We start from the raw sequence: 20,140 nt of genomic DNA on the forward strand, positions 1-20,140 counted from the left end.
AACCATGTCCAAAGGGGCAGTGGGTTGTTTCCTTTAGCGATGCCCCGGACATCACATGGCTCCTCCCAGCCTCAGCTCCATCATCTATTCAAATATATGGACAGTAGGAACAGGAGGAGTTTGCTCCTTCACACAAGTAACACAAGAAGGGGGCTATCAACTTGCACAAAAGTGAATGGGATCCCTTGGAAAACTCAAAAAGCTGTTCCGTCTCTTGAAAACTCAAAAAGCTGTTCCGTCTCTTGATACCATGTTAGTGGGTCAGGAAGGACTTCTTCTAACAAGTTATAGTTTGCTTGTCCCTCCTTTATTTATTTACAATATTTATATACTGCTCCATATCTAGAACAGATTTTGGTGCCGTGAACACAAAAAATAAAACTGTAAAAGAATACAAAGATTAAAACACATTTAAATTATACTTGTTTAAAAACACAATCCAATAAAAACCATAAATGGTCAATTAAGAAATGCCTTCTGGAACACTGCTGTTTTCAGGAGATGCCAGAAACAATGCAGGGTTGGTACCTGCCTGACCTCCAAGCGCAGGGAATTCCAAAGAAAGGGGCCTCCACACTGAAGGGTCTTCTCCTGGTGGACTCCAGTCCGGCCAGGTCCATGTCGAACCACCAGGAGCAAGCGGGCAGGTTGGTAAGGGAGAAGGTGGTCTCTCAGGTATCCTGGTGGTAAGTTGTTTAGGGCTTTGTACACTAGTACTAAAACCTTAAACCTGGCCTGGTAGCGAATAGGCAGCAAGAGCAGTTCCCTCAGCAAAGGAATTACATGATAAAAAGGGGCAACTCCCAACAACAGCCAAGCTGCTGCATTCTGCACTAGTTCCAGCTTCCAGAGCAGCCTGAAGGGCAGCCCCACATAGAGCCCATTACAGTAATCCAGTCTTTTGGTTTGTGGCTCACTACAACTGATTTGATTTTGATTTATTATTTTTATCACACTTTTCTAATGGGAGACACAGAAATCACCTTACAGGATAAAAGACAACAACAATAAAACATAGGTAATAAATACTCATTGTATGTATGTTATGGATGGTACTAGCAAGTCTGGACATGATGGAAGATCAAATTTCACTGCAGGGTACTAGACTATATTACTTCCATGGATGCTCTCTGCAAGGCCTACACACCATCTGGAAATCTGCGGCAATCTACCTTCAGTGCTCCCTTTGAGCACTGCGGCTTGCTAATCTCGAAAGAGAGTTATGGTTACTAGGAAGTTCACTGTAACAGTGCCCAAGTATCAACTGCCACTACTATGTATGCTAAAAGAGCATTCATTGTGTTAGCTGTAGAGTCCACTCAAGAAATGAATTTGGATGACAATTTCTTAAAGTCTCTCTGTTTTTCACAGTGGGCCTCTGGCCTGAACAATGTTTATTTAAAAAAAATCACAGTGATGATGCTAAACAATTAAATGTTAATAATCGTTTTACTACAACAATATTTCTAAGGACGCAAAAATGTGGGGTTCCTATAGTATGCAATAAATTAGAATTCATATATATTTCTATACATTTCATATCCCGACTTTCAATTTTTATTTGTTGTTTGCTAGCAGTATTCACTTTTGGCAAAAGACGGAATGTCGTCCCTTCACACTGGCCTAGCAAAATGGCAAACCTAAGGATAAATAGTTTCTGTGGAGGATAATTAGGAGAATTCTCTTCATTTTCTTTCACATAGTGACTAGAGATGGGCAAATCTGTCAGTTGCAGTTTCTCTCCTTTTCTCATTTTTCCAGTCTTAAGGTTGGTTTGTCTTGAACTTTGAGAATTTCTCTAGTCTGAAGTTTGGGTTCATTGAGATTTTTTTTAAAGTTTGCATGAAAATTAATAAGCATTTTTGTGTGCGTTTCTCTAATATGTGTCTTCTGGGATGCATTTTTGCCTAACACATTTTTTGCAAGCGGCTTACCTCATATAATGAATATTTGAACATATTTTCTCTGATATATGCAGTTTATACATGTTTTTTGACTAGAGAACTCCATTGCAAATTGAGAAAAGTGCAAATTTCGAAGGATAACTGAGTTTCCATTTGCATAGTGGTTTGAAAGAGCAAAATTAAAATATGAACTGAATGACTTTCTCCCCCATAGTGATGTAGTCAACCACACTTGCAACAGCTGAGTATGATCTCCATTTCCCTTGAGGCAGCTGTAGACAATCCATCCACAAAGGTAGAAGACAGCAAAGGACATGGGGTTTAAACCCCAGGCTTTGCCAACAGACTTTAACCCTGTTCAGTCATTTGGAATCTCTGTATTGTCAACACATGAAGGGGGGGAATGGACTAGGTCTCCTGTTTCTGCCCCGAACATCCTCACATTCATCTAAAGCTGTAAACACAGCCTCAACTGCACACATGTAGGCTCTCTCCCACGTCTGAGAACCTTGCCTTTTGTTGAATATACACAGATTCCAAACAACTGAACAGAACAAGGGCGATGTCATGTGGTGTTTGGGCCAGAGGGATTTTAAACACAATCCTAAGTTTGCATGTGGGGTTGCAAAGGAAAGCAGGAGTGCAAGTAGCATTTGCTGAGGATGGAGGCCAGTGCTACCTATTGGACCACAGTTCAGATAGAGGGGCTTTCTGATAGGATTGCCATATGACCTGGATAGCTGGATTTTGCCACATTCTAGGTATGCCACATGGTGCTAGTTTAGGTCATTAGGCGGCCTGGATTCTTAGTTTCTATTCTCTGAAAAAAAGTAAGTCCCTAACCGTTTTGGTTTCAAGGATATGGGGGAAAATCTGCAAACAGTAGTTCAATCGTTCAGTAAAAAGCCAGTCTGCTTCTACTTGTAGCATTCTAACCAATGGAGGGTCATCACTGTGATAATTGATATGTAAGGGAAGAAGTGATAACGAACAGTCTTGGGACTGGGTGGTGGGAGAAGGCAGGGATGGAAAGTTCCACTCTTTCATTCCCTTCCATAGTCCCCAAAACGCTGCCTCTCTGAAGTTGCCTATGGTATCTATGGGAGCTTCCCTTGAAATGTAAATAGCAGGCTCAGAGAGTCGATTTTTGTTGGGACAGCGGCAGGGAGAAAAAGATCTGGTTTGGATATAACTGCAGTTTATGGGTTGTTTAACACATGAAGTGCTGGAGCCATGCAGGAGTTCACAAGCACAGTGCCTCCTTCCCGCTCGCCACTTCCGCTTTGCATCTCGTTTCCCAAACAGCCCAGGAATGCCCTGTTCCTCAGTTGTTCAATGCAATGTCTGAACCCAGAACTCTGGATTGTTGAGAGATAAACAATCCAGAGTTTGAACCCACAGTTTGTTGCTGGATTAAAACTCTAGGTTGTTTGCCCCTCAACAACCCAGAGTTCTGGGTTCAGACCTCACATCAAACAACCCAGGATGTTTGAGAAATCAGATGCCAAGTGGAAGCAGGGAGTGCACAGGAGACGGTGCGCTCACTTGCTCCTGCACAGGTCCAACAACCCATAGTTTAAACAACCCATGGTTTGTCATTATGTGCAAACTGGGCCATAGAGTTAATTTGCAATCCCCGTCTACCCCCACAGTCCTGAATCTGCTCCCCTGAGCTGGTATTTGCATAACAAAAACTGTGCACGGATCATGCACATCACATCTAGGTTGGCCCCAGCTTCCCTGTAGACTGGTAATGTCTTCAGAAAGTAAATTCTCAAAAGTGACATTAACAAAGTAGTGATCCACAAATAAGCCATTTACTGTTGAAGCCGCAAAAACAGAGATAGTAGGGCTAAGCAGCATGTCACATCACTCCCCAGCAAGAAAATGCAAGCATCAAAGAGGGGACAGATCACTATTTTCTGACATGAAGAAATGGCCAGGTAAGATTGTTTCACTCCTCTTTCTCCAACTTTTTGTGGTACAAAAATTTGCATAGTATGAAAATTAGTGTGTCTGGATTTGGACACCTGAAATAGTTACCTTACTTACTGAATTGTGCAACTGTCCGACTCAAGAAGCCCACATTGTCCTTTTTGGTTGGGTGTTACTGGACACAGAATGCACATCCTTTAGATCCTCAATGTCCATTGGAATAGAGACTGGATCAACTCATCCATTAGCTGGATGATCCATTTAGCCCAGTTCCATTGAAGTAAATATCCAGCAGGAAGCTGCTGGATACCTTCTCTTCATACACTGGCTCCATAGCACTGCTGTTCGTAAGAGAAGTACTTCTACTGCTCTATCTCTGAGACTCACCAAGTCATTTTTAGGGTCTACGGGGAAAGCATATCCTGCAGTAGCTAGAGATAGTAGGGTACACTCACCAGTCTCTTCGGGGATATCAATAAAAAGGTGGGATATAAATTCTAAAATAAATAAACCTGCTCCAAGTCAATGAGGACTTGAAGTACAGGCACAGGTATAGAAGGAAGGGTGGAAACAGTAATACAAGCAGTAGGTAGGAGATGTGGTGAGATTAAAAAAACACACTACAGAGCTAAATAAAGATAAGGTAGATGAGAGTTTATGGAAGTCAGCGGCATAGGCACAGAAGGTGATAAGTAATGGCTAAAAAAAGGTAATGGAGAAAGACAGTAGATAAGGTCTAAAGGAAGAACAGTTTTGCTGCTGAAGCTCAGCAGGTCTGGCACTGTAAGCTACTTGGATAGGAGACTGCCTGGGAACTGTAAGTAAGTTGCTCTGAGCCCCTTGGAGGAAAAAGCAGGGTATATATGTGATAAATAAAGCAAAAGATTCAGGTCCTGCCCAGGGCTGTCTTCACAAACGATTTAGTGTGAAGTTAGAGCAGTTTGAGTTCCTTTGCAACAGATGACGTCGTCACCAATCTGCTGCCATCCAGCTGCTTCTCTCTTGAAAAGCTGCATTTTCTGAAACTCCTTTAACTCCAACTATTTTACTGAAAGCAGCTCCCTAGCAGGTTTACCACAGTGTGCCATGTGCCCCCTCCCTGGCGCATTAAATCCTGGGCATGCTTCTGTGACCTGGCAGTGACGTGGCCAAGGCGGTGAGACACCTCATTCCCTCGTTTCCCCAGTGGAAGCCATTTTTCCCATTGAGAAAATCCCCAGGAGTGCAGCAGAGACCTCTCACGTTACCGCAGTAGTGGGGACACTCATTCACCTTAGCCAGCCTGCTTTTAATCTTTAACCTATCTCCCCCTTCTGTACATGTTTACTCAGAAGTAAGAAATAAATCTCGCTCCCCTGCAGTGAATGGGTTAAAAGCTAACTTTAGTAACTCGCCCTAAAGCGCTCTTTCGCTTCTCTGATGCTCTCTTAAATCACTATTGTGATACTGTGCTTCTTTGATGTTCTGTAATTTCTCTGATGTAAAGTCGTTTCTCCATTGTTATTTACAGTCCCTTCTCCGCTTTATCGCAATAACAATCTTTCAGGTTTATGGGAGCTTCTCACTGAGAGCACAGAGAAGGAGAAAGGGAGAAGGGGGTTGGAGGCAATAGGCAAAAGTGCACACATGGAGAAAAATGGGGTGGGAGCAATAACTCTGCAGCAAATTGCTGGAATATGGCAAAATTGGGGTGGGGGGAAGCTCTCAGGGGAGCCTTCAGATGCTGCACTGGAGAATGGAGAATTTTGGCTTCTTCAGGGAAATATGCACACATGGGGAAAATTAGTTGCTCTCCATTCATAATAATGTAGTAGAAGGGGGAGCCTGGACAGGGGCAGGAGCTAAGCCTCTCTCATTAGTTCTGCAGCCCCTGCCAGTTTGATGATATTCAGTTCTACTCCCCTATCCCACCTGGAAGTATGTTCCTTTCAAGTGCTGGGTGACCCCTGAAAACCAGATTTTAAAGTTATGTTACATTCGGCTTATCTCGCTTCGTGTGTCCCTGATGGACCAAAGCCGATTCCATGAACATTCAGGTAATACTCCAACACGTTTCTCATTCCGTTGTTGTGAAGATCCCCCCCTACTGCCCCAGACACTTTACTAACTACACTTTACTAACTACAGCCAGCCCTAGAAAGCAACTGTAACCTAGAGGAAGATCATTTGTGAATTCTGAAATATGTTAATACTTTTATAGAAATTGTTATCAAAAGTAACAGTCACCACAGCAGCCAATATGGCATAGTGCTTAGAGTTTTGGATTAAGATCAGGGAGACCTGCGTTCAAATCCTCAATCAACCATGAAGCATATCTGGCGACCCAGGTCCAGACATTCCCTCTCAACATAACCTACTTCACAAGGTTGTTGCAAGGATAAAATGGGTGGTGGTGGGGAGAAGAACCACCACCCATGTATGCCTGAGGAACAGCAGGATATAATTTAATCATGCTGCTCCATCTTACTGCTCCTTGTACTACTCTTATTGTAATTGGAATTGTTTTTAATATTGTATTTTAAATGGGATTTTAATATTTATATGTGAATTGCTTAGGGCTTTTATTATATTTAGTTTATTTATTCATAAATATTTATTTATATTTATTTAAAGAAAGAAAGAAAATATAAATGAAATAAGTATATAAACACAAATATGTTCAATGAAGGGAGGAAGTGGTATAAAAAGTGTATGTATGAGGATGACAGTACTATTAAGACAGCCTTTCCCAGCTTGGTGCCTGCCAGATGTGTTGGACTACATCTGTCATCAACCCTAACCATTACGGCCATGCTGGCCAACACACCTAGGGTACCATGTTGAGGAAGGCTGTATTAAGATGTATCCGAAAATAACTCATTAAAAATATTTCAGACATTCACTAATGTTATATGCTCCCTAACAAGAATCACCTACTTCCTTTCAGACATAGGGAAGATCTGGACTATAGTCTATTGCATACAATATTTTCACTGTCTTCTGCTTGTGTTTTCTTAATACATGAAAACATTTTAGAGCTGAAGATGGGTAATGGTGTTCAAAATCTAGAACGAAATGACAGCCCATACCTGGATTAGTGGTTTTAGAAGCTCTTCCTTTAGGGGCTGGGAGTAACAATAATTCCAAAGATTGTGGTGGAGTTACTTTCTCTTGCTTCATGTCTGAAAGCTGCAGGGGATCCTCTGCAACCAGTGACTTTTTCTTCTCAGCCAAAAGACTGCCTGCAGCTCTTGCAGCAACCTCCTTGAGTAGGGCTGCAGAAGAAGTCATTGAGGTGAGAGAAAGGAAAGAGCTAGCTGGCGGTGGGTGGTCCTGCCCGGGAGTCATGCTTCTTTCACTGACTTTCTTTGATAACGCAGCTAAGGTGGAGCTGGCGGACTGAGAACTAAATGGCGAAGAAAAGGTTTCAAACCTTATTGGATCTTCAGTTCGAGAAAGCGACTTGTCCTGAAGGACTGCATTGGCTGCTGCTTTCAATTTTAGGATGGCTGAATCTGGAGACAAGCCGCAAGGTGGTGTTGAGTTGGGCAGCCACTTGCCTTGATTCCATATAAACCGATTGTTGGCGCCATATTGGTCATTTTGTTCCTGTTTTTCAGCCAGCTTTCTAGCAAGGACACTTAGCTGCTGAGCATGATGCGTAGGTGCAGAAAAGGAGATATTCGAGCCAAGATTTACAGGGGACTCAACCCTGCCGTTCACTGTGATACTAGTGTCTAGCTTGAGAGAACCAGCCTCCAGCAGACGTCTCAGGTTACTACTCAGTGGCTTATTTGAGCCAGGAGTGTCATCTTCACATATAGAAGACACACCTGGGGAAAGGTGTTCTTTTTTCTGTAACACATCCCTTACAGCCTCATTCTCAACAGCTGCCAGCTCCAGTGTGTTGCTGCTAGGAGTCACACTCCCCAAGGAAGTGTCTGGAGATGTGGACTGTTCTTGGATCCTATCCTCAAAGGATAATTTGAAGTTCTCTTGGACTTCGCCATAAGATGCTTCTGATGGGGTTTCCGAAGAGTTTCCAAACCAATGCTCTTCCTCACTAAGTTCACCTTCAGCTTCGTCCTGTCTAGTACCATCTGTGGAGAACCAGAGGGAATAACTTTTATTTCAAATTCTGTACAAGTTATACATTCCGTGCTAAAAGATCAGGCCAATGGACTCAAGGACATCATATAAAGTTAGTAAGAACCTTCTCAATAAAAGTTAGCTTGGTATAACTTGAGAAAGCATTAAAGATATACAACAAGATGATTCTAGGAAAGGAAAATTGTTAACATATGAAATATGGACACAGAAAATGCTTATCCTTCAGGGCTTTGTTGTAGAAGAATTATACACTTGATGCATAAGGACAATAAATACATTTGCAATATATGACTATCACAGCTGGAAGTTTACTTGGTGATATTATTTAAATTAGTAAAGCAAAAGGGACAGAGATATGGACAATACAGTATATTTATAATATATCTCCGAATATTGATATGTTTTATGGGGTTATGAAGTGCTAAATCACTAAAATAAGTGATTATCTTACAGTGAAAAGTGGGTAAGACATTTCTTAAATACATAAATATGAATATTATTTATTTATCCATTTATTGTATTTGTATGCTGCCTTTCTGAGGCCAACCAAAGCAGCTTACAAAAAAATCAAAACATAAAAGACATCACATAAAGGTTATGACTGTTGTTTTTAGATATATCTAAATTAAAGTTGTTTTTAGATATATCTTGTTTTTGTATATACTGTTTGTCTGTGTGTTTTATGTAAATGGTTTTTTAAACTTTCTACACTGTATTTTAACATTTTTAATCTTTGTAAACTGCCCAAAGCCTCGGCTATGGCGCAGTATAGAAATGTCAATAATAATAATAACAATAATAAATCGTAACAATCTAAACAGGCAAATTAAAAAGATGTGTCTTGAGCCCTTTCCTGAATACAAAGAGCATGGGGGTTGGTCGCAACTCCAAAGGGACACATTCCAGAGTTTGGGAGCAATGCAGGAGAAGGCTCCAAAGAGCTATGTATTATGTTTTGCATGCACACTAAGACTTTGCAGTCCCCCTTCCTACTACATCCTCTTGTACTCTTCAGCAGGGCTAGCCCTACCATGGGGCAGAGTGAAGCTTCTGCATCACATGACAGATGCTGGGAAGTGGCAGCAAGGTGTTGAAGGACAGACCTGTGGCTACCATGTGGCCTGCCCTACACCGTCCTAAGTAAGCCTGCTGCCCTCAGGTATGGTAGAGGATAGCAATCACTGAAGTAAGATTCAACTGTCAGTTCCGTCGGCTTCTATATATAGAATGGGAGGGGGTGCCATCTTGTCCTTCACCTCAGGCAGCAAAATGTCTTGAGCCAGCCCTGCTCTTCAAAGCACTATTCTGAAAGATCCTCCAGCACAATATTAAATGCTGAGCAAGGCATTGCACATCCATGCATATTTGGAAGCTGTTTCCTTTCATACACACATGAGGCTTTTTGGACCTCGCTCAAAAGCTTTAAGTAGGCCAATCCTGCATAATGCCACATATGTGTAAAATACTAATATTTATGACTATTTGGCATACATTTTTAAATAGCTATATTATCCATGGGGTAAAAGAAAATGGATGAATCTTATCGCCTTATTGAAATGGATTAATCTTTTCCACTTATCTAAAAACAAAAATGCCAGCCAGTTCATCCTTGGGACAGAAACAGCGCAGCTCTTTCATAAGATTGAACTCTAATGGAAAAAGTTAAAATGAAGAGCACTTCCAGTAGAATTGTAATTTTTTTCAATTGAAAACTGTTTGCTTCCTTAACCACATTTTCTCATCACTAGCAGTTCTAACATATCTTCTCTCTCCTGAGATCTGACTGGCAGTGTTTAAAGGGCAGTGACCCTGGATTGCTCTTGCTCACGATAGGCATTCAGAGAGACACAGATATGGCCAAAGAATTTTTTGTGCATCAGGCTGGCCAATCAAAATGTAGTCAAGGACAATAGTAACGTTGAAATGAAATGGATGCTATCCCTTCTTGCCAGATATCTTTCTTAGTATAATTGCTTTGAGAAGTGTATGTTAGCATAAAGAGAGTTATAGAACTACCATATTACAATGTTTCACCCAAAACATTGGAGGGTGGGGGTGAAACTAATTACATGGATGTTGGGATTATACAGTAAACAAAGTTTCTAAAAAAACCTGACCCTAGTGAGGTTAATGGCCAAGTTCCCAGTTATTTGAAGAGAGATACATGCAGAATTATTCTTTGAGCTCGTATCTACTTTCATCAGGCACACAAAAGATCTGATAGTTGCTGAATTAATAAATTAACTTTTCCTTTTACTCTGAGCAAAAAACAAAGCAAAATAATAGACATGCCCGTTTAGACATGCACCTGACTGTAATTTAAATATGAGGGATCCAGTGAAGTGTTTGGGGGAATGGGGAAAGACTTTGCTTTCAAAATGCATGACCTTCTATAGATTTTTGTGGCTATTTTGTCCGATATAAACTCACTTTTGAGAAAGTGTTTATTTGTTTTCCCCTTGATTCTTTGAAACCCTAACATCTGCAGAAACCTCCTAACTTGGAAACATATTACATGGGCAGCCTGATCCTATATAGCAGAGGTGCCAAGTTAAATTGCCTCCCCCCTAGACCAACCTGGCATGTCGGATGACATCAAGGGGTGGGGACCTGCCCAGAAACCCCTCCCCCAATGTCATCTGCTCCCACTCCGCCCTTTTTGCCTTTCTCCGTACCTCCCAGCATGGAGAAAGGGACTTGCTAGCGGCACTGGCTGAGTCTGGTGTCCCATGGGTGCTGCATGCGAAGGATCACATGGCCATCGCAAGAGGAGCGGCTCCCCCATGCACTGGCCGAGTTGGGTGCCTCCTTCATGCACTGCATGCTGCCCCCATGGAGCAACAGGTGAGTGATGTGCAAAGAGGAATCCCCGATATTATCTCTAGAGATAAGATTTTCTCTCCAGTGAGACCCGGGAGGGAGACCTCTGTGGACTGGATTGGGACCCCAGCAGGCCAGAGTAGATCCACAGGCTGGAGGTTTGAAGCCCCTGCTATACAGAGTTAGATGTGCCTAAGCCAGTAGAAATCAAATGGGTTTAGATGCTCCTAGTTCTGCACAGTACTGCAATCAGGAATAGCAAAATACAGTTTGGGAAGCCGTTTGGAGTAAATAAAGCTGCAATTCTGTGCACATTTACTTTGGAGTAAGTCCCATTGGGCACTTCTGGATAAGTATGCAAAAAATTGAGCTGCAAGGAAGATTTACTCCTGATTGTTGTGGAATGTGTTTAGGCTAAGGACTAGCCAAATAGGCACCTTAACTTTGTAAACAGATATTCAAATTTCAAAATTGATGCGCCCTCTTCTTGCTTCTTTCACTGGCCGCTGCTAAAACTTCTAGTTCTACTCACTTCTGAGCTTTTCCTTCTGGATTGGAGTGATCTCATCACATAACTGCATGGTGATGTACAACAGTGTGCTCCCTGATTAGCTAGTTTTGACTGTTTGGAATGTGAGAACTTAAGGGTGTTGTATCCAGTGGCACCAGGTGAAAGCACTTTTGTATTATTTATTTATTTATTTAATTTCTATGCCGCCCAATAGCCGAAGCTCTCATCTTGTACCAAGTGAAAGCACACTTTGTCACACAAGACAGGGCCCCAATTTCTCCCAGACACGCCCTCCCCCCACTGCAGCCTGGAGAGCTGTCCCTAATGGTTTGGGACCCCTTGGAACAGTATGGGATATGGCACAGAGATCTGCAGTAGGTAGGGGGGATCCACAAAAATTGAATTCTCCATCTTGCTGAGCATAACTGCATTCTGCTAGTGACAAGCCACCATTGGATGCCTGTAGCACTATAAGAAATGAAATTGCCTCAGATAGAAGTATGTCTTCCCTCTACCAGCAGCCTTTCAGAGCAAGGGTGAAATAGTTGGCTTTGATTGCCTTTGCTGATGTCATCACGTTCATTACATGATTTCAGACTGCATATAAACACATCAAGAATGCCTCCTCCATCCCATTTTCCTAAAAACCTTTACTAATCTGACACAAATGTCAGAATACAAAATGTAATGATCTCTAATAGATGCGGAACACAATAAATACATCTTTTTTCAGCTTAAACCTTTGGCTCACTCCAATGCAGAGGTTGGCTCACTCAAATTCAGGCTCTGCAACTCAAAACAGATTTTTTTAGCAATATTTCAAGTGCCTGAAACAATCAACACCAAGATTTTTTGTTTTTAACTGCAGGAACACTGTGATAGTAAGTCATTAAAAAAAAAGTTGTCACTCCCCTCAGTGTACCATTCACGACTACAGCGTGCTCCTAGGCCTAATCTAGAGCTTGAAGCACTCTGGAGCCAATGGGCAGTGGCAGGGGTGGTGGTGGTAGGCCTCAGGAAGGAAGCCTCTAATTATGGATGAGGACTGGGCAGAAAGGAGAGAAGGACCATAGCTCAATAGTATACAGCGCCAGCCCTACCAATAGGTAGAGGTAGTCACCTCAGCCTGTAGATTTTGGGTGTTATGAAAGGGCAGCAAATTCTAAGTTATTTAGGGAGCAATCCTATGCGTGCTCACACAGAAAAAAGTCCTACAACTCCTAGAAAGCCCAAGCCAGGCATGCTGGGAGTTGTAGGGCTTTTTTCTGTCGAAATGTGCATAGAATTGGGCCCTTAATTTGTCATTATTGTATTTTTACTGTCCAGGATGGGAACAGATGCTTCTAAGTTTTTCTGCCTCAGGTGCCAAAATAACTTGACTAGCCTTGTACCTTGACTTGTGGAATGGGGGGACTACCATTTGCTGCTCTGCTTCAGGCAGCGAAATGTCCTGGGCCTGTCCTGGTAGTACAGCGCATGGTTTGCATGCAGAAGGTCCCAGTGTCAATCCTTTTCATCTTCAGTTTTTAAAGGATCAAGCAGCATGTGATAGGAAAGAGCCCTGCCTGAGACCCTGGAGAACAGCTGCCTATCAGAGTAGACAATACTACTCTAGATGGACCAATAGTTTGACGTGGTATAGGGCAGCTTTGTAGGAGTCAGGGACAATGTTGCATCTTCCCTCACAATTGCCCATATATTCCATCTTTAAAACCCCTCACAGAGGATAATGGAATGAGTAAATACTTGTTTATGAAAAAAGTAGATCTCGAGGGTTACATTAGGGAAGGCGAAACTAACAACAACAAAAAGAGATTGCTGAACTTTGAGGTTAAAGTCTATTCAACTTTGTACTTATGGCAATCAAAAAGGAGACATTCTCTGATTTAATCCATGCAACGGCCTGTCATAAGTTTTAAAGCCTGAACCTAACCTGGCCTCATCCTTGACACTGCCTTGTCTCCTGAGGGAAACAAAGAGTTTCCTCGTCATCAGAACTGTATTGAAAACCTTGGTGGGTTCTCAGAGTGGGTGCAAGAATACTTCAGCTTGCTAATAATTCTGAGCCATGAAAACTACAATGCCCTTTTTTTTATTTTTTTAAGGCCACTCAGATTAAAACATCAATGCACTTTGATGCAAGCAACAATTTTTTAGTGCAGCTACTCATTTAAGCCTGCCAAGGTCGCCAAGGCAACCAGATTGCGGTCTCTCTTCCAGGGGAGAAGGAAAGTGCAGAGAGCACTGACTTGTAAGAAGAGTACATAAGCATGTTCCTTCATACACAAGCAGTTTTCAGTAAAGTCAAAGAATTATTGTGCAATATCAAGAAAGACCTAGTTTAAAAAGGCGATAAGGAAGCCTATCACTTTTAAATGCACCTGGGGGGAAACAGTCTGAGTGCTAGTTTGGTTTGCTAACTTGAGCCACCTGAAGCAACTAACTCTGCAGGCACTTTTTGTGTGCCTATTTTCTGCATATGGTACAGTGGTCTGCATTGCACAGGCTACCTTATGACGAGTCAGACCATGTATCCCAGTATTTTCGACTGACTGGCAGTGGCTCTCCAAGGTCTTAGGTAGCCATCTTTCCGAAACCCTAGCAGTACCTCAGATCTTTTAACTTTTAACTGGAAATGCCGGAGAACTGTTGAACCTAGGACCTTCTGCATGCAAGGCTCTATCACAGAGCGATGGGCCTCCTTGGGCCCAGGTCCAGCCCTACCATTAGGCAGAATGAAGTGGTCGCCTCAGGTGGCAGATGCTGGAGGGTGACAGGAAGGTGCTGAAGGAGAGAGCTGTGTACCAAGAGGCATGCATTGTATCCCCTAAGCTAGCCTGCTGCCTTCAGTTGCAGTGGAGGATGCTGTTCCATCACCAGTGTTGAAGAAGAAGTTCAGTTGACTTTTATAATGGAATGGGAGAGGGCACATCTTGTTCTTCACCTCCGGTAGCAAAACGTCTTGGGCTGGCCCTGTATGGACCTGTGGGGTCGTGGGGAGTAGGCAATCCTACACTGTGACAATAGGATGTAATTCCCAACTCTATGATTCTATTATTAGCAAATCAATTCCAAGCACACCTCATATGAAAAGCCAGAAAGTCACCTAAAGACCACAAGCCAACCACTTGTTTCTTCATTTATTCATCTGAAAGGGATGCCTTTTATGCAGCATATATACCGCTATCCCCTTAAGAAACCAGAACTAACTTTTACATAGTCAACGCGTTACTGGCAACAACAACAACAATGACGAGGACAAGAAAAGTCTTCTAAGGCTGACAGATCGGCCAATTACCTGCTTCCCAGAATTTTATTTGTAAATGGTTTTTGATATTGACATTATCAATACCTATTACAAGAAGACATTGCCAAAACAATGGTTTTAAATTATCAAGACAGCCTTAAATTACCAGGACAGCCTCAATACAATTACAATTGGCTTATTAAGAAAAGGATTATAAAAATAAATCTGTACCTTTACATTAGAAAGGTTACTCATAAGAAATTTATTTTCAGTTACCAGAAAAATGCTGCTGTTTATAGTCACATAAGTCACATACAAGTGACTGCCAGAGCAATTGTATAGCCCTGCTATGCCCGGTAACCACTATACATGGGCTAATGCTAGTGTAATATAGTTGTAAGCATATACTTAACCTAGAACAAAGCCAACAGCACAACTATAATTGAAGAAGCAAATACTAAGAAAGTTATACTTCCACAGCAACCTTGGAAACTTCACTGCCACCCACCAATCACAAAGCTGCACACCTATGCCATGCATAGAAGGCAACAAGAGATGCATGATGGTGGCCAAAGAATCCCATGACAACTCCCAACTCAGAACATACCCCCTCCACACACAATGCAAACCAAGCAGCTATAAGGAAACCCCAATGCCTCCTTCTCCACCTGTTGCTGCAGGTAGAAGGCCTCCAAGGAGAATCCAGAAGTGCCCCACCCTATTCACGTGTTAGCCACCTGATGGGCTAATGCATGCATGAATAAGAGTGGAATCCTACCTCCTAGACCTGCCCCTGTTAGTCACACACCTGCCCAGTTCCATCCCCCAACTTCCACCATGTTTGGCAAAGGTCTGAAGTGGGAGCCAACTGTACTCACATAGGCACTGCACTCCACCATCTCAAGTGTGTTTAGGAGTGATCCTACCTCGGCCAGCCGATACAACTTAGGGACAGAATCATTCGTTGATATGTATAACCTTGCCTCCACTAGTACTAATTATCTACAGGAAACTTATACAAAATTGGCACAGTATAAAAGCCTCAGAGGGACAAGGGTACAGGAAATACCATGACGCACCTGAACACCAGAGATCTTTTTGGTGTAACCAGAATTACATGAAAACAAAGAGCCAACTTAAAAGAAAAAGTGGTAAGTTATTTTTCCCCTCTGGTAGAACGCTAGAATCTATAAATTTGGGGTTATGCTCCAGGAATTTATCCTTTAGAGTTTACATCTGCTTCATGAATGGACAGTAAAACAGGAGCACGCTGTATCTGGGTTTGATGATCTGACTACTTGAACTAAACGAATATTGATTCTTCACACACAAAAAGTAGTACATCTTCTTAGGCTTTTGTCCGATGAGATGCAAAATAGCTTCCTGTTATTTTAAACCAGGCAAATAAAAAATCAGTGGAATTTTAATTCCCCACTACCACCACTCCTCAGAAATGATTTAAAAAGTAGTGTTTCTTTTGCAAGCTTTACTTTCAAGACTTTGGAAAATACATTCACACATACATATACATCCACTTTTAAAGCACTTAAAGACCAAGTGGTGTATTATTAGAAGTTTGAATGGAAGGAGAGGCTGAGTACATTTAATCAAGGGTAGCTATTCTTTAAGTTGATTAATTAAGGAAGTCAAGAAATCACTGGGATAACAGGCAGGCATGGCCTTGGTGCACAAAATGAAGCAGGAAAAAAGCTAACAGAGTTTTGCCAGGAGAACACGCTGATCATAGCAAACACTCTTTTCCAACAGCACAAGAGGCGACTCTACACATGGACATCACCAGATGGTCAATATCGAAATCGGATTGATTATGTCCTTTGCAGCCAAAGATGGAGAAGCTCTATACAGTCAGTAAAAACAAGACCTGGAGCTGACTGTGGCTCAGATCATGAGCTGCTTCTTGCAAAATTTCGGCTTAAATTGAAGAACGTAGGGAAAACCACTAAACCATTCAGGTATGACCTAAATCATATCCCTGATGAATATACAGTGGAGGTGAGGAATAGATTTCAGGGATTAGACCTGATAGACAGAGTGCCTGAGGAACTATGGACGGAGGTCCGTAACATTGTTCTGGAGGCAGCAACAAAATCCATCCCAAAGAAAAAGAAATGCAAGAAAGCCAAGTGGCTGTCTGATGAGGCTTTACAAGTAGCTCACGAAAGAAGGGAAGCGAAAAGCAAGGGAGAAAGGGGAAGATATATCCAACTGAATGCAGAGTTCCAGAGAATAGCAAGGAGAGACAAGAAGGCCTTCTTAAATGAACAATGCAAAGAAATCGAGGAAAACAAGAGAATGGGAAAGACTAGAGATCTCTTCAAGAAAATTTCGAGATCTCAAGGGAACGTTTTGTGCAAAGATGGGCATGATAAAGGACAAAGAAGGCAGGGACCTAACAGAAGCAGATGAGATTAAGAAGAGGTGGCAAGAATACACAGAAGAACTATACAGGAAAGATCTGAATGTCCCTGATAGCCATGACAGTGCGGCCACTGAACTTGAGGCGGACATCCTAGAGAGTGAAGTCAAGTGGGCCTTAGGAAGCATTACTAACAACAAAGCTAGCGGAGATGACAGTATTCCAGCTGAGCTATTTAAAATCCTAAAAGATGATGCTGTTAAAGTGCTGCATTCAATATGCCAACAAATTTGGAACACTCAACAATGTCCGCAAGACTGGAAAAGGTCAGTTTACATTCCAATTCCAAAGAAGGGCAACGCCAAAGAGTGTTCAAACTACCATACAATTGCGCTCATTTCACATGCCAGCAAGGTGATGCTCAAAATCCTACAAGCTAGGCTTCAGCAGTATGTGAACCGAGAACTACCGGAAGTACAAGCTGGGTTTCGAAGAGGCAGAGGAACTAGAGATCAAATCGCCAATGTTCGCTGGATCATGGAGAAAGCAAGAGAATTCCAGAAAAATGTCTATTTCTGCTTCATTGACTACACTAAAGCCTTTGATTGTGTGGATCACAACAAACTGTGGCAAATTCTTAAAGTGATGGGAGTACCAGACCACCTTACCTGTCTCCTGAGAAACCTGTACGAGGGTCAAGAAGCAACAGTAAGAACCAGACATGGAACAACTGAGTGGTTCAAAATTGGGAAAGAAGTACGACAAGGCTGCATATTGTCACCCTGCTTATTTAACTTACATGCAGAGTACATCATGAGAAACGCCGGGTTGGATAAATCACAGGTCGGAATTAAGATTGCTGGGAGAATTATCAACAACCTCTGATATGCAGACGATACCACCCTAATGGCAGAAAGCGAAGAGGATCTCAAGAGCCTCTTGTTGAGGGTGAAAGAGGAGAGTGCAAAAGCTGGTTTGAAACTCAACATTAAAAAAACAAAGATCATGGCATCTGGCCCCATCACTTCCTGGCATATAGAAGGGGAAGAAATGGAAGCAGTGACAGATTTTACTTTCTTGGGCTCCAAGATCACCGCAGACGGTGACTGTAGCCATGAAATTAAAAGACGCTTGCTCCTTGGGAGGAAAGCTATGGCCAACCTAGACAGCATAGTAAGAAGCAGAGACATCACCTTGCCGACAAAGGTCCGTCTAATCAAAGCTATGGTTTTCCCAGTAGTAATGTATGGCTGTGAGAGCTGGACTATAAGGAAGGCTGAGCGCCGAAGAATTGATGCTTTCGAACTGTGGTGCTGGAGAAGACTCTTACGAGTCCCCTTGACTGCAAGGAGGTCAAATCAGTCCATCCTAAAGGAAATCAACCCTGAGTGCTCATCGGAAGGACAGATCCTGAAGCTGAAGCTCAAATATTTTGGCCACCTAATGCGAAGAGAAAACTCTCTGGAAAAGACCCTGATGCTGGGAAAGACTGAAGGCAAAAGGAGAAAGGGACAGCAGAGGATGAGATGGCTAGATAGTATCACCGATGCAATGAATATGAACTTGAGCACGCTCCGGGAGAGAGCGCAGGACAGGAAGGCCTGGCGTGCTATGGTCCATGGGGTCACGAAGAGTCGGACACGACTGAACGACTGAACAACAACAATTCTTTAAGTTGGTTAATTAAGACAAGAACCTGGATGACTTCAGATTGAGCCAATAGATATTAGGATATATATAGTTAATGAGTTGAAAGTGGTGCTGTGAGCTGTGGATGGATGTCAAGTCCTGGATGTCCTGTTTGCATTGTGTTTAATCTTATATTTTCTGCGACTTGAGGTCTGAGGGTCCAGTTGTATTTTATAATGGGCCTATGACCATATAACTCTCTCTCTCTCTCTCTCTCTCTCTCTCTCTCTCTCTCACACACACACACACACATTATTTTTTAACAAATTTTACAAACAAAACATTTCTTCATTGCCTTCAGTTAGGCACCACTGTATTGTGCCAACGCCATTCTTATTTTATCTTAAAAGATGTTATGCAAAATCCCAGAGCATTACCTCTAGAAATCCATTCCACTTATTATGAAATGTATAGAACTTGTGCTGCTATCAGCTTTAAGTAGAAGAGGCAAAAGGTACTGAGGAACTATTTATGGCTCTGCGATGTTAGATCCAAAGGCATCACACCTTATAGCAGCCAACATCCAGCCTATAATGACTGGTTCCAGTCTGCAATCTGAGGTTAACTGGATCGCCTGCCTTTAAGTAAATATTGCCTTTCCTGGAGTCCACAGTAAATTTGCAGGTGGGGGGCAGTTCCAAGTAAAATTGCTTTACTGTGCTTTGGGGAAAAAAATATTAAAGCTCAAGTTTTCATGGGTCTGTAGAAGACAAAGTTCTGTTAACCAAGGAGAAACCATAAAGCATGCCTCTTGTAGGAGGAGTCAGCGCAGTCAGGACAGTGCTCTGAGTCGATTGTTAGATATCCTATATACTAAACAGCAAAGTCATTCTCCAAGTATGGATCCTTATGCAGATAAAACAGCACCATCCATGTACAAGAAGGAGGTATCAGCAAGCTTGGTGGTGGTAGGGCATGAGTGACTGGCTGGAACCCTTAACAGGAATACTCCACATGGCAACATTTTGTTGCAAGTCCCACTTCTCTCCCAAAATGGTGATCACATTTTGAAGCTTGGGGATCCAATATGGCTTCCTTTTACTGCAGCCCTCAACTTCCTCCTTTTCTAATTGCTTATTTAAAAGACCACGCTTTGAGCCTCCAGAGTTGCCACACAAATAGAACCTAGGATATTAAGTGTCATTTAAAGGATCATAACCACCCCTTTCAAAAACATGAACATGTGTTGGTAGTTTCTATTAAAGGCTTAGACAGACATCAGAGAGAGAGAAGTGAGAAAGGGAGTTCTAGCAGTCAGGTCATAAATTCTGCATTCACTATAATTCCTAGCCCTTCCTCTCTCCATCCTCAGCCCCAGTCTCCTGTCTTACCCACCAATTGCTACTTCCTCAATTCCACAACAAAAAGGAACAGAATATATTTCAAATTCTGCAAAGGTGTTCACACACTCTGCAAGACAATAATAAGACATTATTTATTAGGGATATCACATATGCATATTTGGCAAAATGTCTTCATATTGCAGAATTCGCAATATTATTTATTTATTTTTAGGTCATAGTTCTAAGCCCCTTGGCAATGATCCAGTGAGGTAAGGAATACTCACA

At 42.2% G+C, this 20,140-nt stretch overlaps 1 protein-coding gene across 10 annotated transcripts in view; it reads right to left on the reverse strand.

Annotated features, from left to right (window-relative positions):
• Positions 1–20,140, reverse strand: part of ZNF827 (zinc finger protein 827) — a 163,376-nt gene that overhangs the window by 119,821 nt on the left and 23,415 nt on the right. For all 10 annotated transcript variants that reach the window (XR_014792095.1, XR_014792094.1, XM_084856187.1 and 7 more), the window contains exon 2: positions 6,908–7,918. Coding sequence is in view for 8 of the 10 variants with exons in the window: in XM_084856187.1 (XP_084712313.1) it covers positions 6,908–7,918 (1,011 nt within the window). In the remaining 2 variants the exon portion in view is untranslated. The remainder of the gene's footprint in view (positions 1–6,907; positions 7,919–20,140) is intronic.

Source organism: Heloderma suspectum, chromosome 5 (genome assembly GCF_057233095.1).
Source record: "Heloderma suspectum isolate Gila_16-S chromosome 5, 16-S_ref, whole genome shotgun sequence".
Taxonomy (NCBI): Eukaryota; Metazoa; Chordata; class Lepidosauria; order Squamata; family Helodermatidae; genus Heloderma; species Heloderma suspectum.